This window comes from Mytilus galloprovincialis, chromosome 13 (assembly GCF_965363235.1).
Source record: "Mytilus galloprovincialis chromosome 13, xbMytGall1.hap1.1, whole genome shotgun sequence".
In the NCBI taxonomy this organism is placed as follows: domain Eukaryota; kingdom Metazoa; phylum Mollusca; class Bivalvia; order Mytilida; family Mytilidae; genus Mytilus; species Mytilus galloprovincialis.
The window spans coordinates 22,448,905-22,476,509 of NC_134850.1; the positions used below are offsets into that span (position 1 = coordinate 22,448,905).

The 27,605-nt window shown below is 34.5% G+C and overlaps 1 protein-coding gene across 1 annotated transcript; it reads right to left on the bottom strand.

The window, feature by feature from the left end:
• Window positions 1–7,720: 7,720 nt before the first annotated feature.
• Window positions 7,721–27,398, bottom strand: LOC143056804 (mycocerosic acid synthase-like polyketide synthase). Its single transcript, XM_076229966.1, has 11 exons — window positions 27,292–27,398; window positions 24,644–24,768; window positions 22,826–22,986; window positions 22,149–22,364; window positions 21,306–21,466; window positions 20,482–20,685; window positions 19,501–19,682; window positions 18,852–19,026; window positions 11,120–18,109; window positions 8,959–9,120; window positions 7,721–8,201 (listed from the first exon to the last, which is right to left on the bottom strand). The coding sequence occupies exons 2-11, from the start codon at window positions 24,725–24,727 to the stop codon at window positions 7,969–7,971; spliced, it is 8,568 nt and encodes a 2,855-aa protein (XP_076086081.1). The 5' UTR covers window positions 24,728–24,768; window positions 27,292–27,398; the 3' UTR covers window positions 7,721–7,968.
• Window positions 27,399–27,605: the final 207 nt, after the last annotated feature.

The following is a 27,605-nucleotide window of genomic DNA, read 5'->3' on the forward strand; positions in this document are numbered from 1 at the left end:
CTACAATCTACGATATTGAACTCAACCCTTATATCGCTTTAAAGCACCGCCCACTGCCGGACTGAGTATTGTATACCTGCGTGACCTCAGAATGTGTATTGCAGTTGCATTCACATGACGTATTCATTGCGAAATAACGATTAATTTTATACGTTCTGTTTGTTTTCAAACATTTCTTTAGAGTAATAAGAATCACACTAATTTGCTGATAACATCCACACATGAACAGTCTTTTTTACGGTGACAACTATCGATATCAAAACTTGAATGTGTATTGATCATTGATTGTGTAACAAAAACAACCATATCAATTTCAGCATGCATGTTTAGTGAATGTCAAGTCTGAAGCGTAGGACAACTCGTACACTCCTGTTTCAAATTGGACAATGTTTTGTTATTTGTTTTTACTGTTGAAATTAGTTGTTACGTTAAAATAGATAATTATTTACCTTGAGTGATATATTATTGTTGACCATTCGAGATTCTTTTTTTGCGAACCCGTTTTCAGCTGAATGTGTGATTACTGTGTATCGTATTACTACACGTGTCTCAGGGGATTTCAAATCGAAAATAAATGCAAAACATGTTTTTTAGTCTTTCAAAACACAAATAACATATAGAATTAATTGCAGGATAAAGACAATAACTGTTTAGTGTCTTTAAATATCAGCGGTATTTGTACTCGGCTCGAAACAGGTGTAGTAGCTCGCTAAAAGCTCGCATACACCTTGTTTCCTAGCCTCGTACAAATACAGCTGATATTTTTTAAATACACTAAATAGTTATTGTCTATGTAAATCGTCGCCTCTCCCTGTGTGATATTCATTGTCACCTTGTTATGTGTCCATACCCTGGAGCTCGGCTCTCCTATGGAACCGTTATTTTAGCGTATAAATCCGTTTTGGTCCTGAATATTCATGAAATATTAGCCACTGCACGTTGAGTGAACACTATGCGTCTTCCATGCATGTTTATTGTTAAATCGTCATTATGAAATCCACAATATATATGATGCAAAGTTATCGATTTATTTTCTTGATATACATTTAGGTGTTAAAATGCGTTTGTAAATGCCTTGATTTTTGATTTTTGGTGTTTTAACGCCACTTTTAAGCATCGCATTTAGACTATGTCGTGGCAGCAAGTTTTTATTGGTTGAGGAAGCCGAAGTGCCCGTAGAAAACCACGGACCTTTGATAGGAAAACTGACTATCCTAGTCAATTAAGATTGGGGTCGAGTGTACCTACAAGAGTGGGGTTCGAACTCACAACTCAGTGTTGACTGACTAGCTAGTAACTACTTAAACCACTCGACCATCGATGCCTCCTGTTTATAAATGAACAAAACGATCTACGTATATATACTAATTAGAGACGGTTTAATTTTCCAAAACACCCAAGCTTTTCGTTTTTGCTTTGAGTGTAAGAGAACGAGCATTTTTATGTTTGTTTCCTAAAAACATTTATTAAAAGGGTGTATTATTTGCGATTCGTTATTTTTGAAAGAAAAATTTGGTTTAGAAAAGAATGAAGTTACCGGATAAAATAAAGACTCTTAATTGTTATTGTGGAAATGTAATACGTGCTCCCTTTAAGTACGTTCGTACCTTTTGTCAAAATGTAAGAAAGCTCTAGTAGAAGATTAATGGGTATATATACTAATGGTTTGGTAACAGACGAGAAATTACGTAATACTATGTAAATGAGGTGAGAGGTTCTAGGGGTGTAGACGTTTTCTTTAAACGTGAATTATGTAATGCATTTTAAATCATACGGCTGCGTAAAAGTTTGGGAGGTATTCTTTGGATTCATATAAAAAGTAGAACATCTTTTTGTGTTATGTGTAGCCGATTGCTAGCGGCTCCTACCAAATGAGTCGAAAGGATAAGTTTTATTTTTCAAAAATTTACTTTAACAATTGGATTGTAACCATGCAAAATAATGGATATACCATTATCTGTGGCGACTTTAACGCAACATGTCGCTACAATACGACGCTATTATTCCTTGATCAGTAATTGATCACTGTCAACATTTTAAAGGGGATTTATTTATTGAATTCTTATTGGATATATATTTTGCTTTTTTAGCGGAAGAATCGGTTGTAATGATTTATATATCTCTCTCCTCAAGGACAATCGAATGGGGAATTCATTTGAATGATCAATTTGAATGTGTGAGATTTAAATGTTTATAAAAACTAATAGACGGATTTAAACAGTTCTGTGAATTTCAACCTGATTAGGATTCTGGCTCGCTCTCTCGTAGTTAGATTAATTTGCCCGCTAAAAATGACAAAATTGCCGGCAAATAAATATCCGTTACTTCAGACGTTTAGAATGTGAATTACGTTAGTCGAAAACTAAATGTTATCCATGAAATTTTTCGTACACATGCAGAAATGCTTACTTAATATGGGTAACCATGCCTTTTTCAGTCTATAAGGATTATAAAATTGTCCACAATAAATTATTTATGAAAAAAATATTTTTTTGTGATTAAAAAAGAAAGTACTGATAAATTGTCTTCATTTTAATAAATCAGTTGAAACATTTACCCCCCCCCCCCCCTTTCCGCCCAACAGGTATTTGTTTTAACAGTGCACTAAGTAATTCTAGGATTCATTTATTTTTCTGTATGTAAATTAACTTTTGTTGACAATCTGTCTCAAAATTCACAAATTTAAATAATTTTTAGAAATTTTTAAAATCTTAACCTATTGTGAACTGCTATTTTACAATCCAAGATTGTGATTCTACATTCAAAATGGTTTTGAGAGTCATGTAAAAATAACAAGACAATAACAATCAAACCAAGGAGTAAACAAAGACTCATAAAACCAAAAGACATTGACATCAACAGTTGCAAATAATAAAAAAGAAACAACACGAACTCCACCAAAAACCGGGAGTATAATCAGGTGCTCCGGAAGGGTAAGCATTTCCTGCACCGTATACGTAACAAATTTTAAAGCTGGTAATTAGCATTTGTAAACAAACGAAAACAACTATAATAATTCTCAATGACATTCGGATACAACTGAAAAAACACTGCTATGCTGGAATTTGGTATTTGAAAGCAAATGAAAGCAAACAGAACACTTTAAAGATGACATTTGATATATTGGAAGCAATTGTAAAGAAACGGAACACATTAAACGTGACATTTTGAAGCACGTGAAAACCAATAGATGAATGTAAATTTGGTATTTGCCGCAAGTAAAAACAACCAGAAGACTTAAAAGATGCCATGTGGGCTTTGATAAAAGAAAAAAACTTAAACACGGATATTTTTTGGATTATTTCTTTTTGAATTCAATATTAGCCGAGGGTTGTGTGTTATCTCGTTATGTATTACGTGCCTATATAAAACTTGTTTAATTTGAATTCAAGAAGACATACATTTTGTGAGCATGCTATTAATTTATTGTCAGTAAGCAGGTGTGGATCCAGAAAAATGTTCTAGGTGTGTCACCAATACGAACTTTCTAAACGTTTCATTTCTATTTATAATAAAGGCCACGAAGAACGTAACAACCTAATGATAATCCATGGTTAACAAAATTGATTCCGATTTCATTTGTCTGATGTCTGTGTAAAAGGTAAAAGCATCCATCAAAGTCGTAGTATAAATAATAATGTCCTTGGAATCACAAAGGGTGAACTAGGTTATAGGAAAATGTTCATGCTTTGGTGTTCTTCTGACCGATCCACCGTAAAATGCTCATAAAAAGCACTTGACTGATACCGCTACTGGTGAACTATCAGTCCTCAAGAGTGTGAACATTTCAGAAGTTAACACTTCGGAACTGACATCATTGATGACACACCTGCCTTAAATCAGTTGCGGATCCAGAACTTTTCATAAATTAGGGGGCACTGACTGACCTAAGAGGGAGCCCGCTCCAGTCATGCTTCAGTGGTTCCCTATATAATCAACCAAATTTTCCCCACGAAAGGGCCCACCCCTGGATCCGCCTATGTAAATTGTCTGTTTATACATTTAGAAATTATTAAGAATCTGAGGTTTCAACACACTTAGGCAAAGTTGACCATGGATGGATTTGGCTTCTATTTGTAGGTCCAATTGGTCATAAAGCTCTTCATCTGTTTTTGTTCTTATACACCTTCAGCAATCAAATATGTGAGCTTTGTTGGTGAAGATAAATCACGATAAGCGCTTCTGACACATACAGTCTATTCTAAAAGTGTTGTTTTCATTTCGTTTATGAATCCCGAGCGTTCTTGTGGCTGTTCAGGTTGTATTAATTCGTACTAAATCCGTTGCAAGTCAGACGTTGAATCCGATGTCACGCTCTAGCTCTGCACGTTCAGAACTCTTGCAAAAACTATTTGAGGGGTCGGTAGGTTGCCTGTTGCAAAATCAAATTATACTCTTATCTTATTTATCCTTATGTTCCAGTAGCAGAAGAAGTTTCGCATTGTATATTTCAAATGCATTTACGGGTAGACTAATTTGATTTCGTGAAGAACTTGCTTGATATTTGCCACCGGACGCTAATGAAACATTAATGATCAACCATAATGCACGTAGACAAAAACTTGTTCGTTATGTCATTTCTGCTCCAATTTTCAAAGTTTAAAAAAATCAAACTCATAAACCGAATCAAAATAACAATTCCCTGGCAAGAAAACAAAATGACGAAAAGACAAACAATAATACACAAAACACAACATAGAAACCTAAGGACTAAACAACACAGAGCCTATCAAAAGCCTGGAAAGGTATGTACAGATCCTGCTCCACATGTTGCACCCATCGTGTTGTTCATGTTACTACAAACCCGGTGAAAAGTATTATTTAATAGGTCACATTCAATAAAAAGGGCTGATTTTGTTTATGACAATTAGAACATATCTATAACATTCTGTGAAACAGATATTCCAAAACGGCCAACCAACTCTCGATGGCGTCTGTAATATTTTCGAATGGACAATATTATCTTCACCAATTGATATTCTTGGTTCAAAAGCGTCCTTGTACACATCAATCCTCTATGATAGAAAAAACAAGTTCATGAATATCTTATCAACTGAAAGATATTGTATACTCCGTATGCAGGCGCTGCTGAAATTAATGCTGCTACATACATTTTTTGTACATAAAAATAGAAAGTTCACAATTGGGATGCTGACATCATATCTTTTGTCGTGAATCTTTTCTCAATCGCACCTCATTAAAAATGTTGAAATGTCAGAAAGGAAGAGGGGAGACTTTCTGTATCTGTTGATTTTTTATATGCATTCTTGAATCATTCTTCTACATTTATAAGGAAAATTAATGCCTGTACCAAGTCAAGCCGACCATGCAAGGGCTGTATAGCCAGTCAAGGTCGTTAAAAACTTCCATTTGTTGTACCAAGTCAAGAATATGAAAGTTTGTTTCCATACTTTTGATGTGTTTGAGCTTTTAGTTTTACTATTTGGTTAATGACGTTTCATTTGACATCCGATTGTTTATTGTAAAACACATCCTTCATACGTATAAATTGTCAATCCAGAAAAAACACATCCTTCATACGTATAAATTGACAATCCAGAAAAAAACACATCCTTCATACGTATAAATTGCCAATCCAGAAAAACACATCCTTCATACGTATAAATTGCAAATCCAGAAAACAAGCATCTTCATAATGATATTTAAGAGAACTTTTTGTCCTTACCTGGGACAGTCGTGAAAAAACACTACATAATAATAAACTATATATATAAGCCTTTTTCAACTGATTTTGATAGTTTATTCTTATGTTGTACTGTTACTATACTGTCCCTGGTTATGGAAGGGTTGGCGCCGTCAAAAGAGTTAAACCCAGCCACTTTCTGTATGTGCCTGTCCCAAGCTAGAATCATGTAATTCAGTGGTTGTCATTTGTTGCTATTGAACATATTTTTTCCCGGTAATTATATTGTACATACATTAGGTAGTTAGTTTTCTCGTTTGAACTCTGTTATATTTGTCATTTTAGTGCCTTTTTATACGGGACTATGGGGTATGGGCTTTGGACATGGTTGAAGTCCGTACGGTGACCTTTAGTCAATAATTTCGGTGTCATGTGATCTCTTGTGGAGAGTTGTCTCATTGGCAATCATACCAAATCTTCTCATTCTAGATATAAATAAGTAGAAGAAAAGGACTTATACAATGAAATCTATTTAAAGAAGAAAAACAACTGAGAAACTCGAAGACATGGTAGTGTCAATCTAATTAAAAACCGATCTCTCATCGCTCCTGTTTCTGATATGTCGCGTGGGAGATCTAACGAAACCGGCTTTGAGGTCACATGTGAGTGAACTAAAAGTTATGAATTTATAAAGATATGCAAATGAGTTGACGACCTATTAATAAGCCAATCAAAAAAGTTTATGAATTATTTTGACTGACGATTTCGTCGTAAATAAAATGAGTTACATCCCTTTGCCTTACGTTAAACTTCCAAGATCGTGGAAGACTCAATTTCATTGGTCGAAAAAGACACACCTACGAGGTCACTCACATGTGACCTCAAAGCGGGTTTCGTTAGATCTCCCACGCGACATATCAGAAACAGGCGCGATGAGAGATCGGTTTTTAATTAGATTGTGGTAGTGTATTTATATATTCCAGAACAAAACAGGATCATGGAGTACTCGTAGTAATTGACAGCTAGTTCCAAGTCAATCACATCTAATAAAAAAATCTTGCATCTAAAATTTAACATTCAATTAGAGCACATCCAACATCCAACGGATTTAGTGTAAGTTCATTTATTAAAACATAACGACGAGATAAAGGACCACTTGTACATATTTTATTCTGTTTACATAATGTTGTTTCATTTTTAACAGTGTTTTGTTGTTTTTAAATACTGTTATAGCTTTTTATTTCTAAAATGTATTTATCGTACATTTTTTTTTATCAATAATTGAAAATGTGCCAAGAGACAGCAGCCTAACCAACAAGTAAAACAGTTGTTTATCATTTTGCATATTATATTAAAGCATCGCATGTGGTCTTTGGTCGCCTACATGAGGACCAATTTTCCAGTCATCATAAAATATGAATTTTTCATTAAATGACGATGAGAATTAGCTGTCTAATCTATAACCTTTTGGTTTCTTCGCTTTATAAAACCTAGTTCTTTTATTTTTTGCTTGACCCTGAATATGCATGGAACCACTATACCATATATAACAGATTTATCTCCAATTTTCTTTCACCGTTTTGTTCTCGCCAAAAATAAGATAAGAACTTTGTATGTTGCTTTAATAGGAACACGCACTTTATATGTTGCTTTAATAGGAACAAACCCAAAAATATGTTGTTTCAAGGTCGTATCAAACACCTCGACTATAATGGATTTTGCTTGTTTAATTTTCCTAAAATTTTGGCACAATATTTACTTTTTACCATTTGACAAAAATATAAAAATGTCAAAAAACTTGTACATTTACCACACTCTTCATCGGAAACATTTAATTGGCAGTTTGACAATCACTTATTTTGATCATTGAGAAGCTTGATATTTCTCTAGCAATAGAATGGGATTAAAACGTTTAGCTTATCTTTACAGAGTTATCTCCCTGTAGTGTTATGTACAAATGTACCACCTTAGCAGGAACCGCATATTTTGTATATAATTCTTTTTACTTTTCAGTCACTTATGTCTACATGACATTATATTAAATGTAATTAATTTTCTCTTCTGCTAAGTGTAAAGTACAATATTTGATATATTTTATTCTAAATATATAATCTTAAATCTCCTCTTAAATATTACAATGCATTAGATAATACACATATCACTGACAGAAGTCTTGGTATATTTTGTACAATTGTGTTTTTGAGATAAGAGAATAACACTAACTGAAAAGTCAACTTCCACTAAAGTCAATTTTTTTCCGGATTGTCGAGGGTTAAACCAGAGAGCTTCCGAACCGGTTTTCACACAACACAACACAACATGCATCAAAAAGAAGTAATTATAACTTCTTTCTCTTCTACAGAGTCAATTTCATTTTTAGTGTCATCAAGTGTTTTAATATCTTCCTTCACAGCTGTTTCTTTCATATCTTTTGGAATCGTCCTTTTACCAAGAGACCTTTCCCTTATTGAAAGCCACCACTGCATGGCCTGGGTTTTTAAGCTTGTTTTGAAGACATATGTCCGAGAATTGGTGCACAAGATAAGAGCTGTCTGATCTGAAAGATGAAACACAAGACGTTAATTGAATTTTATAATTTATAAACTTAAAATAAAGAAATATTAAGACATATTTTTTTTTATAAATAGCCTACCACAGACACAGGTATGATTGCTTGAGATCTAAAACGTGCACAGATATTTCCAAAAAGTGTCTATTGTAAAGAGGTGCAAAAGATACCAGATGTACATTCAAACTTCATGTAACAAACTTCATGTAACAAACTTCATGAAAAGAGAGACGACTGTTCTTTTCTCTGTTATTTCCAATTTTTACGAAGCAAAACTTCAACAGCAATTTCTTATTTGAACATACTACCAAGTTTAACACCGATAAAGCTACCAAGGGGGCAGTTTCTATTTATGCATTTATTTTCGCGGATACCAATTTTCGAAAAGCAAAACTTGTATTTTCGTGGATATTTGATTTTTCGAATAACTATTTACCATAAAACAGTTTTGCAATCAATACAACACGGTTTATAATGTAAATATTTTTTTTTCTCACAAATGCGGGAATATCATTTGGTACAGACACTTTTTATGTTTATGGTTATCGTTAATGTTTCTAAAAAAATAAATTGTACACGTATTTTTCTGTGACATGTTTTTGTTATAGGATATTTTGGTATTGGTTTTGCTCAATGTTGAATGCCATACAGAGGATGCTAACATTCATGTTATTTGGTGGCTTGTTGTTGTAAATTATTATCTTATAAGCTATGAGGTTTACACATTATTTAAACATGGGCTTACCATTCATATCGACCATTCTTATATCTGTGATATCGGTGTATGCAATTCGTCTGTTCATCTTGTGAGGTTTTGTCCCCCATTTTAAGAATTTTTCATCCTCTGATCCAAGGAAGAGGTATACTTCGTGGTCCCAGCCTTTCTTTGTCTGTTTCATGAAAACATCTAGAAAAGAAATTACTGTATTCTTAAGATAATGCATTTTATACTCAAGTTAAGAGGTATTGGTTAGACTTTTTTTTCAGGGGCCTTAAATTATGTAAAAACAAGAGGCTGTCTCAACGACAGCAAACCGGATTTATTAACATTTATTTGTGTCCTGGCAATATCACAAGAACCATTACTGATGAATGGTGAAAGTGAAAATCGTCAATATCAAATCTGACCTCCATTTTGTCATCAGTATCAACATATTAAAATTTGAAAAGCTTAGATTGAATGGTTCATGAGTAAATGCAACAACGTGAATGGAAACGCCATTTTACGATCTTTCAAGAACCATAACTCCTGAACGGTAAATGTCAAAATCGTCATTATTGAACTTGACCTCTATTTTGTCATCAGTAACAACATATTAAGATTTCAAAAGCTTTGGTTGAATGGTTCATGAGAAAATGCACGGACACGACGGGAAACACCATTTTTCAATCTTTCAAGAACCATAACTCCTGAAGGTAAAAGTCAAAATCGTCATTATTAAACTTGACCTCCATTTTGTCATCAGTAACAGCATATTAAAATTTCGGAAGCTTTGGTAGAACAGTTCATGCATAAATGCACGGACACAACTGGAAACTCAATTTTTCAATCTTTCAAGAACCATAACTCCTGAACGGTAAAAGTCAAAATCGTCATTATTGAACTTGACCTCCATTCTGTCATCAGTAACAACATATTAAAATTTGGGAAGCTTTGGTAGAACAGTTCATGCGTAAATGCACGGACTTGACTGGAAACTCCATTTTTCAATCATTCAAGAACCATAACTCCTGAACGGTAAAAGTCAAAATCGCCATTATTGAACTTGACCTTCGTATAGTTGTCAGTAATAACATATTAAAATTTTAAAAGCTTTGGTTGAACGGTTCATGAGTTAATGCACGGACAACATTTGATTGCCGCCCGCCCGCCCGCCCGCCGTACATCCCCAAATCAATAACCGACATTTTTGTCACAAAAATCCGGTTAAAAATTATTAAAAAAATGCGTCTAAATTACTGAAATTGCTTGGTAATCAAGAGAAGTTATATTTCAAAGAAAATATGAGTAGTGTACTGGTATTTCAAGCTTTATTCTGCAATTTATCTGTTTGGTAAATTCTATCGGTTGATAACAGATGAGTAGCCCTTATTCCTTGCGTTTGAATGATACATTTATAAATATTTAACTTTAAATGATTTGTGCAGGCCTACACTATTTGTTTTAGAAAGGTTAGTCAAAAGGATCAAATGCCGATATCATCTATTTCAATGTGTGTATTTGTTTGCTCGTGTTTAACGCCACTAATATATTGGATTAATCATGACCGCCAGTTTGTATTATCGCAGTACACCGTAATACACAGGGAGCCACCAGTTTGTATTGGCGCAGTACACCGTAATACACAGGGAGCCACCAGTTTGTATTGGCGCAGTACACCGTAATACACAGGGAGAATCACAGACTGCCGATAGATTTTATCATAATCGAACAACTCGACCTAGGTTCTTACTCACAGTCGTGTAGTGCGTTTTATTTCATTTCTTATTCCTTATTGTTTGTTTGCTGCGAGTTAAAGTTTCGATGTATACGTGCAATAAGATGTAAATTTATGTGTATGTGTGTCATTTAATTAAAAAATCTTCAAATTCAAGAGATTAAAGAAAATGATAGAAATTATATTTAGGTAATTATAATGAATAAGAATTGACATATATAACGATAAGCTGTTAGTTTTCTCGTTTGAATTGTTTTACATTAGTTTGTGATTTCGAGGCCTTTCATAGTCTACTACAAGGTATATGCTTTGCTCATTGTTGGGAACCATACGGTTACCCATTGCTGTTCATTTGTTCTCTTGTGAAGATTGTCTCATCGGCAACAATACCACATCATCTTTTCATGTTTATATTCTTTACTAAGCTAACAAAATCATTTGGAGTATAAAAAAACAACCAGTACTCACTTGAAATATTTTTTTCTGAAGTTGATATTCCAGTTTTACAACTTGCTACGTTATATGACGTCATTTCCTCTAATGTTATACCCGGATTTGCTACGAATCTCTCTATCATCATTAGCATAAAGTTGAGAAGATTATGAGCTCTGTCCTGGTCAATTATTAGTGTACTGCATCCCAGTTCTAGTTCGAGTTTCTTTGTTGTTTCATCATTCCACACATAAAAGATAGTTTCGTTGTAATAATTTCCAACCTGTAGTTTCTTGATTTTGATTGGTGTACGTTTTCCATGGTCAATAGCTAGAGATGATATCTTTGTTGTTTCTTCCATTACAATTTGGTGTCGGAAAATCTCATTGACAGGGTGACCCTTTACGTCCTGTATGATGTCAATAAAAGGCATATATCCGTGATCCAATGCCTTCATGATCTTTATCTTATTTCGTTGAATAATTTCAGCAACTTGTATTGAACTGTCCTCAAATTCTTGATATAGCGGTATACGATTAGTAAAACGGTTTGCCTCTCTTTTCAACTCAGGGAAGAACATTCGACAGTCAAGGGTTGTCATTATAGCAATTGTTGGCTGGCGTAGTTCAACGTGTAGTAGAATTTCAAACATAGTAGCAAACAGATGAAACAGGGTACACTTGTTACCTTCAAGCAGAGGTCGTATCCCTGTAGCTACTTTTTCCGGTACTCTTAATCGAGTAAACTCAAAGAAGTTTGGATCTGTTGTTAAATCTCCGGTAACAGACAATGACATAGGTTGGAGATTCTCTGGAATTACAGTTTGCCAAAAGGTTCTAAGTTCTACATCATCGTCGATCAACCGTCTTTCAATATGCAGGGCTATATCTACTGGATCTGTAGGGTCTTCATTAGGGGCGTCTGGTCGAAGGTCATTCATCATCATCGAGATGGAATGCAAATCTAGTGCTAAATGGTTGAATAAAAATCTCATGATCGCTTGACGACCTTTTTTGGCGAAGAAAACTCTCATTGGTAGGTCTGTTGCTGGGTCAAACAGATAGTCATCTACGTTTGAAGGATGTCTAGTTTTGTGAAGTAGGAGAGATTTCTCAACAATGCGGAAGTCTATTTCAATCTCTTCCGGTTCCAGAATAACTCGTTTGACACCATATCTAATGTCATCATGACCTGGTATAAAGAGTGTCCGTAGAGCAGGATACTTTTGATGAATTTTTACTATCAAGGGTTTCCAATATTCTGGCATAGCTATGACGCTATCAACAGTAATATCCCCAAACATGTACAAAGATGGGTCATATTTATTCCTCATATGACCATTGTAGGCTCTCTTTTCGTAAGGTGTCATAGAGTTTGCGACATTAGTATCAATTTCCCTTATTTTTATTTCCTCTTCGGCATTACCATTCTCAAGTTTGTCGTTTATTGCTTCTGCTAGTGCCATCATTGTTGTTCCGTCTGTTAGCAACATCACTAAAGAAATTTTGACATGCATAACCTTCAGGACTGTTTGTGCAAACGTCATAGCAAGCATAGAATCAACACCCAAAGCTGATATTAATGTGTCTTCATTAAGCAATGAATGTTCTACTCCAAATACATCGCTTGCCAGAATAAACAATGCTTTCATAATGGCTTCCATTCTCTCTGCTCTTGGTATAGACATTATTTCATTTAGGTCAAAGTTCAGGGATGCTGAATTCATCTTAGATCTTCTTTGTTCTAAAATTTTGTCTACAAAACCTCTAAATCTATACTGTACAAGGGACATGTCCTCAGAAATAAGACCAGATGCGATTACATCCCAATCAAAAACGCCATACGTTACTTGTGGGCAGGTATTCTTCAAGACTTCTATCAAACTTTTCCTAATGGTTGGTATACTTAATGAGAGTAATCCTCGTTTCTCTAAAATCTGTTCAAGACTGTCATCATTAATGGCCATGCCTACTTTCAGCGGCCCCCAATTTATACTTTGTCCACATAAACCAAGGTGTCGACGATAGTGAGCTAATGAATCTAGAAAAGCATTTGCAGCTCCGTAATTTGTTTGACCTGCATTACCAAAGACAGATGTCATGGATGAATGAATAACAAAATAATCTAGAGACAGTTTTTCAGAGACAATATGTAAATTCCATGTCCCTAGAACTTTTGGCATCAATACCTTTTGTAGCTTTTCTCTTGTCATGGAGATAAACAGAGCATCATCAAGAACACCAGCTCCTTGGAAAATACCTTTTATTGGATATGGTGCTTCTGATAAAATTCGATCAAATGACTCTTGGAGTGACTCTATACTTGTTATGTCAGTTTGCATAGTTGTGATAAAGCATTCATAACGGTCTGACATTTCCTTGATTTTAGTTTGTTTCTCATTTGAAGGTTCCCTCCTGGATAAACTGACAATGAATCCTGCTCCCCGTTCTGCTAACATATTTGTAATTTCCCATCCAAGACCCGTCATTCCACCTATAATAACATATACAGCTGTTTTCCTGAAAATGAGATTCTCTGGGATTCTGATATCGCACATCTGTGCATCGCTCGATCCAGTGACGTCAACAACATTACTTGGGAATGGCAGTAAAGTAGTGTCAGAAGGTTCAAGCCTAATTTGATCTTTGGCCAAAAGTTTATGTTTCTGCTTTTTCAGCCAATTGATAACAGTTGGGACAATTTGTGGGAGTTTGGTTTTCGACAAAACCTCATCAACATCAACAGTGACGAATTGGATATGAGATGAACGGGCAGCCACATAACGCTCAATTTGCAGAGGAAGGAACTGTCGCAGGGATGCTATCATTGTAACGTGTTTAGCTACTTCTAAAAATCCATGTATCGTCTGAAGATCTATTTTCATCAATGGGATAACTATTGGTGAAATTTGGTCAGGTGACATGATTTCCTCCAATTTGAACACCATAGCTGGTCCTGATTTTCTAGATGCTATTAGATTTTTTAAGATAATTGCAGACATTTCATTTTCATTGTCAGTAAGTATAAGGTAGTTTTTCTTTGATGGTAACTTGCTAACTAATTCCCATAAAAGAGAAGTAGTGCAAAGCATGCCGGGAACATATGGCTGTAAATCTGTCAGGCATACCATGCATGATTTAGGAATGTTAACAACAGACTGAATTTTAAGTGGATAACATGCTACAAATTCTTTCATCGATTTGTCTTTCTTGTCTTTTTTATCTATTCGTTTGCCAACAACTTCAAACGTGAGGACTCCGTAACCATCTTTATGATCTTGTGGCCAGATAGTCACTGCTTCCACTGCATTCTCAAAAGTCAATGGATATAAAGAATTGTTGTGTATACATGCTTTCGATACCTGCAGTAAGACTGATTGATCAAACATATCTCCATCCATCTCCTGTAGGGAGTAGAAGGTATCATTTAAAACATCTGGAAGATTGCTCCTGTACTCTGCTACACAATACTTGTCAATTGATTTGACTTTTGGAGTTATTATTCTTTCAGAATCTGGTTGTGTTACAAATTCGTTTTCATATATTTTCTTCTTTCTGATAGCAATTTCTGGTATTTCTAGTCTTTTATTGTTTCCTTTGAGAACAGTAAGCAACTGTTTCATGCATTCTTTAAAGCTTGGATCGATATCTACGAGGTACAACTTGAAACTTTGTTCCCTTAGAACTGATCGAACCAATCCCCATAGCTCTGATCCGACAAGGTTAAACTGGCCTGATACATCTGGTGATTGGGTACTTTGTGTCAATATGTAGATTGGAACCGAATCCTGTCTGTCTGCCATGAACTTTAAAATGGTCAGTAATAGATCACAGTTGTTGACCAAATCATCTAGTAAAACGGTTCCATCCACCGTATATTCTTCTTTCATTCTTCCATTTGCAAAGATAATACATGTTTCTTTGTCGTCTTTCACTGATTCAGCTTCACTGGGTTTGAAATGTTCTTCCAATATGTCTTCGATGATATTGGTTGAATTATTGGCAATGTAATAGCTTATTTCAAGATCACCATAAACACTATCCTTAAATGTCTGCTTTGTCCTTTCATCCCGGGAAATAAAAATAAACCTTCTTTGTTTTTGAGGATTTGATATCTCGTCCTTTTTAACATCTTTTTCTTCGTCTTCACTTGAACTAAATTCTTTGTCCGTGTCTTTCTTTTCATTGGATGATAAACTGGAGCATCCATCTTTATCTTTGTCTTTTTTCTCGCTTGAATAACCTGAACTGTTTGACTGTTTGTCATAGTCATCCTTGAGGAGTTCTAAATCTGCTTTACATGTAAAAGAGTTCTTATCTGATTCTTCATCACTTGGTGCGTCTTTGTCTTGTAATTGTGTAAGGCCGTGAGTTTTCTTGTTGTCTTCTTGCAAGTCAACTTCTGTCCAAACTATTTTGTGTGCAATTTGACCGTTGTGTCTCTCTGATTTTTCAATTGCCCTAATCGTAAAGTCCTTGACCTCAGCCACTACAATACCATCAGGTTGAAGTAAAAGAAGATTATACAAAATTTCATCCTTAGAAAATGAAGTCAGATTCATGTATGCTAACATATTTTTTTCTGGGGATCGTCGTAAAATAAGTTTCTTAAATCCTGCAGGAAGAAGTTGTCCGGAAGGTCGTTCCTCCATCAATTCAAAAATGATTCCAGGTGTTTGTAAAAGACCATCGAGGATTGCTGGATGAATGTTTGTTGTATTCAAATCTTTGATCAGCAAGTCTGACAAGGTCACATTAACAAGACATTCAGTTCTATTCTTATATCCATCCCCAAGTATCTGTAGGTCATCACCGTATGAAAAGCCAAGTGTTTTCAATGTTTCATATGTCTGGTCTTTTGGATGAAATATTTTGCATCTTTCTTTTATCTTCTGAATATCAACAAAGTTTACCTTAACATCTTCTTTTATAATTCTTGATGTTCCCCTTGCTATGATGTCATTTCCTGTTTGTATCGTAAAGGTCATGCTCTCCAATGGCTCTAATGACTTTAGCATTACAAAGGCTTCACAAGGGCTGCCTGGTGATAAACGGAGAGGTCTTTGAAAATCCACTCCTATTTCCAAATTAAAAGGTGACTGTTCTAGCAGACTTTTACTAGCTTCTATTGCCACTTCAGCATACAAAGCTCCGGGGACTAAAATATTTCCTGCTACGTTGTGCTCATATACATAAGGAGTAGAGGTGGTACTGATGTCTATTTTGAAAGGTGTATTATCGTCGGACTGTCGTTTTACGAATGGATGAGCTGATGCCAATCTTCCTCGACCTTGTTTCCTTAGTTTTGTGCTGTCAGCTTCAAATAACGATTTCATTCTGTTCGGTATGTACTTCGGTATATCGGATATTACAGCAGTGTATGGATTAATTCGTTCCATTTCTGGATTCACACCATTTTTGTAGAACTCTGCAAGTGAATCCATTATGCAGGATGATTCGGAATTCACGTTCATAGAGGGCAAGCTAATTGCCTTTCCTTCTGCGAAACTATCACTCAAATGTGTTCTTAGGACAGGCTTTGGGCCAATTTCGACAAATATATTTATAGTATTAAGCAAGCCAGCATTTCGGACCGCTTTTTGAAACAGAACAGGTTTTCTGACATTTTCCCTCCAATATGAAGCCGTAACAAATTGTTCATCAGTGGCTACTTCACCAGTCACAGTAGAAAATAATTTCGTTGTAGGTGTTACACCAGTTAACCCATTGAGGGCATTTTCTAGATCAATGCTTGACTTTTCCGTATGGTGACTGTGATAGGCACATTTCACATGAAGTGGTCGTAGGAAAATGGGCTCGTCTTCTTCTTCACTTTTCTTTTTCAGCTTTTGCATTACTTCATTGACAATATCAGTATCACCGGATACGGTTGAAGATTTAGAACTATTGTACACGGCAATGTTTATTTTTCCATCATACTCCTGGCATAACTCGTCTACCATCTCTGTTTTGCTACTGCCAACCACAAACATGGACCCTCCTGTTGCCTTTGATAAGATTGACGATCTATGATATATGACCTTGACAGCATCTTCAAGAGAAAGACAACCTGCAGCATATGCAGCGGCCACTTCTCCGACAGACTGTCCCAATACAACTTTCGGTACTATACCATAATACTTCCAGAGCTCTGTCAATCCAATTTGACAAGTAAAAATTGCCAGATGACCAACCAATGGTTCACTCAAGTCTGCTGCATCTTTCAATTTCTCATAAATTGACCATTTAGTATAAGGCTTCAATAGTTCGTCTACTTTTCTTACAGTTTCACTAAACACTGCTTCACTTTGCAAAAGTTCTTGACACATTCCAGTCCAGGTTGTTCCAACACCACAAAACACAAAAACAACATTTGGTGGGTTCAAACCAGCTGGTCGAACACTTTCTATCGTTTTCAATTGGACTTCTGCTTTTTGGCGGAGATCCTCCTTTGATTCACACACGAACGCAAGTCTGTACTTAAAGTGCTCGCGTCTGCAGGAACTAGTGTATGCAATACTCTTTAGGCTGTCTACGCATGTGTCTTTGAGACAATTTATGAAATGTTGAAGACTATTTGTCAGGCCACCATTGTCCAGAGCTGACAGGAAGACAATGTATTTATCTTTGGTATCATCGTCTGTTTCTTGTACATCTTCTACTGGAAACTGTTTTATAATTGCGTGACTATTTGTACCTCCGAATCCAAAAGAGTTGACACAACTCATTCTTGTTCCGTCGTTCAACGTAGGCCAATCTTCAACAGCGATAGAAACCGCCATGTTGTATTTTGGGAAATCAATCTTTGGGTTTGGTCGCTCAAAATGGAGAGATCTAACGGTTTTGCCATGCTTCATCATAAGAAGAACCTTAACGATTCCAGCAACTCCAGCAGCTGATTCCAAGTGACCAATGTTTGTTTTTACTGATCCTATCCTTAGTGCCTCTTTTCCTTCTTCTCTGTATTGAGAGAAAAATTCACCCAAGCTGTTAGCCTCAATCGGATCTCCAACAGGTGTACCAGTTCCTACAAGAACAAATCAAAAGTATATTATCGGAAAAATAAAGACAACAGTAGAATACCGCTGTTCAAAATCGATTGAGAGAAAACTAAAGCAGGATTACAAACTAAAACCGACTTGGTACAGGACAGTTTAGGAAAATATAGTGGGTTGAACCTGGGTTTGCGAATAGTCCAATATCGAAAAAGGAATAAAAACCCTCTAAATTATCTCCCTTTTTCCCCCCTCTTACAAAATAAAATCAAGTCCTTACTCAAATACCGGTATTTACATTCATTTAATGTAATTGAGGAAAGGGTCAAATTGATACAATATAAGTATTCCAATACTATCAATATTAACAGTATAATAGTTGTGAAAAGCAACTGCGTGGATAATTTTATCGTCCTGTTAGCCCGTTCCCTCAAAAACAGATATTTGATGAAAGGAGGCAGCAGCTATGCGTCTGCATTTACATTAATCGAAATAAAAATTAGAATGGAATGTATGGGAGTCTTTTCACAATAGCTTGTCGTTCAGAGTTTACGACATTTCTGTTTGTGTTTGCGACATTTTTTTTTAAATGAAAGAGATATATAAACACAATCAGATACTTGAATGTCAATTAAACCTATTTCAGTAAATATTCACAGGAATGTCAAAGATAGAATGCAAATTTTAATTTCAAGTATTTTTATTTAAAAAAAAAACTTGAGGGGCTGACACTACATATCTCAACATTAGTATACCGTTGTAACTTATAGTTACCGTGAGCTTCTATATACTGCACCAAGTCTGGGCTGACATTGTTCTTCTCGTAAACTTCTTGTAGCAATTCTGTCTGCATCTGTATAGATGGCGCTGTAATTGGGGTCATTGTTCTACCATCTTGGTTACAACCTGTTGCTATGGTAGCCCATATTTTGTTACCATCAGCTCTTGCCTATAATGAAATATACATAATGTCTTTAAACTTTAACACTGATACTAATATGGTATTCAAAATGAATATGTACAGATCAAAACGAGGCAAGTAGCTATAACATGTGTCAATATCTTAACGTTTCGAGTCTATGTAAACTGAAAACAAGTATTGCTTTAAAAACTTTACCTCCGACTAATTCCAAGTACAAATGTATGCGGCGAAAGAAGACCTCCTTGGGACTTTAAGTTGAAGGACAAGAGTAAAATTGTTGAAGAACAACAATAAAATAGTTGAAGAACAGCAATAACAGAGACTAAGAACAGCAATATAAGCGCTGTTCCATTGATTTTGTGTTCTTTTGCTGTGCAAGTTCTGATTGTGTGTTATTGTTTGATATCCTATTATTAATGGATTTCTATCAAGATAAAAGACATTCTTTTAAATATTGGCACCTATCTTAAATCAATATATATAACATGTACATATACATACATCTTTCAGTGTTTTAAGTACAATGACACCGCCTCCTTCGCCTCGTATATATCCATCTGCGGTATCAGAAAAGGCTTGACACTGTCCTATGGGTGACACCATTCTTGCTTTTGACAGTGGAATAAGGATATCTGGATACAAAATACTATTGACTCCCCCGCAGATCGCCATGGTACAATCACCTAACGAAAATATGTATCACAATTAATTTTCAGAATGTATGTAAAGCAACTGTTTTGATATTCAGTGTTACAAAATGACGTCACAATGTGTTGCCTTTTTAACTTATCATCAATGCTCATCTTTTAACTTTGTATGTTTTTTGTTTGGTTGTAAAGGTTTTGAAAAATTGTCTTGGCATTTAACATTGTCAAATAGATAAAACCATGACTGGATGTGACTTGGATAGAGAGTTGTCTCATTTGCACTCATATCGCATCTTCTTATATCTATGGTACCTCAACAGTAATCTATACTTGCTTTCATCCGCTGTTGTCTTCTGTTAGATAGATATATCATTAGCAATCATACCACATCTCCTTATTTCTATACCGGTATAGACCAGGGATATTGTTGGTTTTTTTCCAAACTACCTCTACCCTTTTTTATTTGGGAAAATATGCGTCATTTTCATCAAATTGGGAAATTTAAAATAAATCATGAATTTGACTAAAACTTCAATTTACAGACCCATTTTCAAGTCAAACCCTGCTTTAAAATAAGACCCCATTTTGTCAGTGATGATACAAAAATAGACCCGCAATTATGCACATATAGTCATTTTAGGCAAGACAATTGTGTAAATGAGTGTTTTTCAGTTTGTATTCATGTACAATTACTACTGAGACTGCACTGTTTGGGAAAAAAGTTGTCTTTTGGGGAATAATTTTAAGCCATTTTTTTCAAATTGGGATTCTTCTCCAGGGGAAAGAGCATTTATTCTCCACTAATTTAAGGCAAACAATATCACTGTAGACTTACCGCTTTTCAGAGCTTGTGATGCTAAATGTATAGCAACTAGAGATGAACTGCATGCGGTATCTATAGACATGGATGGACCAAGGAGGTTATAGACGTATGATATACGAGCAGCTATAATACTTGGAGCAGTCCCTGTCAGTGTATAGTTACTAGCAACAGCTGGATCTTCTGTAGCAGAACTTTTATAATCGTCATTCATAACTCCTGCAATTAATAATTAATATTTTATAGTAGTGTACATCATTGATTGTGTTCTAAAAAAAATTTACACCACAAATTGTGTCCCTATGCCAATTGTAAAATAGAGAATAGAAACAGGAAATGTTTCAAAGACAACAACCTGAACAATGAGGAGAACACAAAAGCCTAAATATAACATACATAACGCACATATATTTTTGCTCTTTTAAATTGTCAACGAAAATATATGTATCTCTAAAGGGAAACAACTCGTTTGAATGAATCTTTAATTGCAGGGTCGGTTGAGGAATCGTCAGTTGACTGACTTTGTAATGTTGTACTGGACACAAGCTTAACACACATTGGATAAGGGAGCAACCATTTCACTTCAAGGGGGTATGTTTTCTTTGTCTAAATCATATTTTTTTCTCCCGATGATATTAATCAAATTATAATTTCAAAATTTAACACTAAAAGGTATGGTGAAAATCTGGATTCAGAAATAATTGTTTTTGTCATCTACTTTACCACACTATGTTTTTTCTCTCTTTTTTTTTAAGGAAACAAACATACCCCCTCCCCCCCCCCCTTTTTGAAGTTAAATGTTCGTTCCCTTATAATAAGGCGTTTAATGATCGACCTACCAATGTAAACACCAGTCCGAGTTTCTTGAATATCTTTCCTCATTAAACCACCATCTTCAAGTGCCATGTGAACACACTCAAGAATGTATCGTTGTTGGGGGTCCATTTTAGCTGCTTCCGGTTCGCTAATTCCAAACATTTTTGGATCAAACTCATCAAAGCTGAAAAACAACATTAGTTTTCTGTTATACCGCTATTATTGAAACAATTGGGGTCTTTTCATTGACATATGTTTCTAACACGCGAATTTCTCTTTAATCTTGGCGTCTAAAAATTGTTATTAATGGTAAAGTGTTTTATACTTCTCAAACCACTAGGCTAACCCCACAGCAATGTAAAGCCTTGTCAGTTATTATAATTTTTCAAATGCGTTTATCATTTCGATTTTGTAGCTACACTATCTTTTTTGTAGTTGTTAAATTAGTTCGCAACTTTTTCTAGACAATGATCCCTCGATAAGGGTTAATAATATGCATTACAGAATTTTCACTCAGTCAAAAAATCATCATACACCCTTTATATTACAGTACAAATGCACAATAATTGTAAATAATAAATACATGGTATTGTTTAACTACATTGAATAGCCAAGACCCCCATATCAATGAAAAGTTAAAACGAAAAACTAATGTATATACAAAAAAAAAGCCACTGAAATGAACAAACCATAAATCACTATGGAATACCTTGTATTTAGTGAATAATTGTTTCAATATTTGCTAAAATTTTACGTTATTATTTTATAAATTAAAACTTAAAAAAATCAGCACTGCTAATAAGAATTTTCTGAAAAACTTTTGAAAATCGTTATTATATCTATCTACATCTTAAACATATACATACTTTGATAAAAATCCTCCTCTACGGACATATGTTTTACCAGGTTCGTCGTAATCTGCTGAATAGTATTCTTCAACATTCCATCTTTCTGGCGGGATTTCAACCACGTGGTTCTCTCCATTCACTAGAACACGCCAAAAGTCATCAACAGTTTCCGCGCCAGGAAATTTTCCACCAACACCAACAATAGCAATGGCGTTATCTAAATCTAAACCGGATCTAGAGAAAAAAATATGTTCAAATGTAAATACAAAAAATTAACAAAAAAACATTGACTTTGACAGAAAAAAATGAGATGCAATTGCCCCAGTAAATACAATTATCTATTCCAGAATACATTTGATTTTATGTTTTCCAAAATAAAAGATTTAATTAAGCCTCATTTTCATAGTTAAGTGTGCTGCTCCTTGCAAGGCAATACATTTCTTGCACGTTTTGCACCATAACAATAAGATTTCGAGGGACCGTATACACACATTCATACATAGAATACAGAAATTTTCATAAGAGGGACCAACTGACTGCCTTAAATGGGGCCCACTTCAGTCATGCTTCAGTGCATAATCAATCAAATTTTCTCACAAAAACAGGGGTCGCTGTGCCCCTCTAAATCCGCCTCTGGTATACTGTTTTGCACCATAAATTAATAAATAATATAAATATATATTGATGTTACTTACTCTTTATCTGTTTCAATATTTATCCTTCTCGACTTAAATTGAGGTAACTGGTCCATAGGATTTACGTCTTTTCCTGGTCCCATTTCATCAACCTTATCACCCATCCACTCTCGGGCTTCTTCGATTAACGCTTTACTATCCTCGTCGTCCATGAATCCCCCCTGTTAATAAAAGAAAATCAAAATATCTAATTATGTGTTTGTTTGCTTCGTGCATTTTAACTTTCTTTAATATATAGTAACAAATCTAGAAGTCTTTGGTCCAGAATTAAGAACGATCATCTTTTGTAAGCTACCGAACATTTTGATGTCAAATTCTTCTTATTTCTACAACATTATTAACATGATTCTGCCAAAAACGTAAAACAATAGGGACATAAAAAAGAATAGATATGTTTGCCCAAACCCTACCTACCCAGAAAAAAGCTGCCTACTCAAATTCTTTTATTGTCCTGATTTGAAATAGTTTTCTTTTAATCAGATAGGCATGAAGACTAATAAACACCCGATACTTCAATTTCTTTTTTGGAAAAAAAAAGAAGAAAATGCCTACCTACCTACCCACTGTCTCAACCTTTGGGTAGGGTTTGGGCAAACCAAGATATTCTTAATAGTGGCCTAGTTGGTTTCACAACACAGAATTACCTTTTCCCATGAATATGAAGTATGAATTATACATTTTCTTTTGAAAAAGTAAAAAAAAAAAAAAAAAAACATTTCGATAGTTCAGTAGCAAATATTTATAACTGCAATGAGATGTTCTGGCTTAAATTCAATACAAAATCAGCGAATGTGTCCGATTGAAGGACATCTTTGAGAGTTTATTGAAGATGTGTTTCTACTACTTTTGTGTAATAAATTTATTATCAAGTGTACAGATAAAAAAAAAAAAACGAGTTTGTATGTGGATCTTTTTAAAAAAAAAACGGTAATAATTTATGAATGTTCGTGGTATGTTTTGGTTTATTTAGTCAATGGGATATGGAATATATATGAACTCTTTCTTTATTTTGAAAAATATAATCGTTATGCCGTACCTTTTTAAAAATGCAATAAAAGTCTTCTGAAAAGACTACACCGAACAGCTGTAGACATTTAGACGAAGATATATAGAGATATGAGGATCCCACAGGGTAACCCCCTCAGGTCGAAAGGTCGCTTTTAAATTCGTCGAGAGGGCGTTTTTAAGGGAAATGTACAGGTCGCAGGTCGTTTTTTCGCAACACAGAGGACGGAAATCGGTCGGAGGTCGTTTTTTCCAAATTTTACAAGTCGCAGGTCGTTTTTAGAAGGCCCTCAGGTCGGAAGTCGCCTCTAAAAAGCCCAGAGGTCGCAGGTCATTTTTGACCCTGCGGGAGCCTCAGATATTGGTACCTGTTAAAACGTTTAAAGCTGCTGCATTTGTTTGCACCTGTCTTAAGTCTGGAATCTGATGGTCAGTAGTTTGTTGGTGTGGTTCATAAATTTTTCTCGTTTCTCGTTTTTTTTTATATAATTAAGGCCATTGGCTTTTCCCGTTTAAATGGTTTTACACATGTCATTTTTGTCACAGCTTGCTGTTCGGTGTGAGCCAAAGCTCCGAGTTGAAGACCGTACTTTGACCTATATATAATGGTTTACTTGGACGAGAGAGTTGTCTCATTAACACTCTTACCACGTCTTTTTAAATCTATGTGTTATCTATTATTGTATTTTTTTAATTACTTGTACATTTATTGAGTTTTTATTGAACAATTGTTGATCATTGTTGGGTTCTGTCTCATTTAATCACACATGGTTTTTTTTTTGTAGTGTATTGCAGACAATACGGAAAACATACCATTTGGCTTCCCCCAGGGCCTCCAGGGCCGCCCATCGGTCCGCCCATCGGGCCTCCCATCTGACCGTAGCCTCCTTGCATCATCTTGACCGCTAAACACTCAGGTTATACGGTATTTTATGAGCCTGAAAATATTAAATAGTTTTATCATATTGTACCATGCGCAAGTCAAGGTATTGAAACGTTTCTTATATTCATTCTCTGCTTACGCTGTGTTCATAATGTCTTGTCAATTTTATGCGTTAAACGGTTTTCCGGAACGTTTTTGGTTAATCAAATCAAAATGAAGACCTTGTATACTTTTTTTTTAATGTAAAATGATAACCTTTCGAAAAAAAATCATACTATTTCTATTCAATTTGTTTCACAACTTGTACATGTTGTATTGGACATATATATATATATATATATATATAAATCACATGTTTAAAATATCGTTTTCATCCTACATCCCATAACAAACCGTTTCAAAGTTGTTTTTCTCGTTTCGTCTGAGCAATTACTTTGAAAATGAAATATGTCAATTACCTAGAGTGTAAACTAAAAAAAGTCGTATCTAAGACATTTCTCTATTTTTATTTTTATATATTTTTCTCTTTTGTTTACATTTTAGTTCATAGTTCGAAATAATCAGCACATACAGCGTATATTAAGAAAAGGAGAAAATAAATAAAAAGTTGTATAAAACAATGAAATAGACTTTAGTTTATCATACATAATACGTGAAACACAAAATGTGAAACAATAAGAACAGATAGATGACCTTGATTGTGTAACGTGAAATCTGCCCCGAGGAGTTACATAATTATTTTTTGAAACACATTTATATAACCATGGAAGTATTATATTGACAGGTGTCAATATAATACTTCCATGATATAACTAACCTAATATGTTTATAGCCCACGTGATGTAGTCACAATACATGTGCAATCCTATGTAACGGTATCAAATAGGTTGTACTCATTATAAATAGTATATCATGAATGAATGAATGAATTTTATTTCTCATAAACTACAAATTACATAGTTACATATCGCGTTCTGACAGATAATTAGGGATTTGTTATTTATTGGAAAATATCATCCTGTTTATACATTTGTACCAGACATAATAATATTAATCGCTGGACATTCGGAAAACACAATAAAAGAGGAAAAAGAAGGGGCAGAAGTCGCCAACAATAGCCAGAGCTGCTGAGAAAAAAATGCATATATATTTTTTTTTAATTTCAATAAAACAACGACGGTAACGCTATTTGCATGAACGTTTCTCTGATACACAATGATATTGATGGGAAAGGTGGGGTAGAACCGTATAAGGGATCCGGATCCCCTGATGGCGCTACATGGAATATGATGTAAATGCATAGTCCTTTTACAACTGACTTACCTAACAATGGCTTTGCAGCCACCTTTTTTTTTTAAATTAATGATCTTCACCTTACGCATATGTAACATTGAAATAGGATTTAATGAAATCAAATGTATACCTGGAATGAAAATACAAAAATTCCGATTTTGTTGTGTCTCGTGATTTGGGTGTCATAATGTAACCAAGAATCAGTGATGTTGGAGTAGACTGAAAATGGGAGGGGCCAACTTTTGATAGTTCCTAGCTAGTCAAGAAGGCCTTTGTATATGGTCTTGTAGTCTTAGTGAGTCAGTGCCCGCTTGAATTTTCGATACTTATTTCTTGAGGTAAAACATGATTCTTTCGATAGTACCACTCCCAACCCAAACTCAACACAACACACCGGCTTCTTAGCATAATGAAGCTAGGGGTTGCTATAAAAATGAGGTTTTAAATAAACGGATACAGACAAACATCTTGGCTTACAGAAAATTATTTTAACTGATACTTCTTTAAAATTATACACATAATGAATGCATAATATAGATATTCAAGCTAAATATCCCTTAATCTCATTTGTTTCTAAACATCAAAACTTAATTTATGCAAACATAAATTTATTTAGGAATTAGACTTGCTATTAATTGAAATCGGAACATAAACAAATAATATTTAACAAGTATTTAATTTGACTTTTTTTGTCTATTCTCAAAAATTAAGGATGCCATTGAAATTCAAGCCTCGTCCCTTCAGTTATATAAAATACTTTGCCAATTGCTTGTAAAATTTAAATTAAAAAAAAATATTTACATTTTTACGAGATTAAACGGGAAAACTATATTTTTCTTTTGTAAACTTAGTCTGTAGACTTTAATGCTGAGTTCACACGTAATTTGAATTAAATGTTCGTGTGAACGAGGCATCGAAGTTTTTAAAATAGAGAACATTAAAAATGACTTTATAATGTTCTAACAAGATTCAAATAGAGCAAGCACATCATACTATATACATATATTTTTTAAAACTTAAAATGAATATTATTTGTAAAATTTACAATGGGTGACTGCTTATAAAATATCTAAAAGAAATAAATACAATGATGCTGTGTTTAGCTTTTGGTAAATAAAATAGATACAATGATGCACTGTTTAGATTTTAGTAAATAAAATACATAAAATAGCTGTTTAGATTTTAGTAAATAAAATGAATAAAATGAATAAAATGAATAAAATGAATAAAATGAATAAAATAGCTGTTTAGAATTTGGTATAAAATAAATAAAAGGTGTTCTTACCTTTCGTAAGTTTACTGATTATTGAAAGTACGCTAACAAAAACGCACATTTATTTTTTAAATAACTGCATGCTTCACCAGATCTAGGACGAAAAATGATTAAAAAAATGAGCACATTTATGCTTATGCAACCTATGACTTTTTATATTTCATAACATGTGTCCTGGGCGGAGCATTCTATAACTACCTATAATTTTTGCATTTCATAACTTGTGTCCTGGGCGGGGCGTTTTGATTGACAGTAATTGCGATATTTTGATATTCGACACGTAATCATTGGTCAATTTGGGAGACATGTGACATATATTTCAGTCA

Excerpts from the sequence above, each read along its gene's own strand:
- LOC143056804 (XM_076229966.1), bottom strand. The coding sequence starts at position 24,727 with ATGATGCAAGGAGGCTACGGTCAGATGGGAGGCCCGATGGGCGGACCG. Across the intron at positions 20,686-21,305 it reads TCGGACTGGTGTTTACATTG|GAGTTATGAATGACGATTAT; the intron begins GTAGGTCGATCA and ends TATTAATTGCAG. Across the intron at positions 19,027-19,500 it reads TACTTAAAACACTGAAAGAT|GCAAGAGCTGATGGTAACAA; the intron begins GTATGTATATGT and ends ATTTCATTATAG.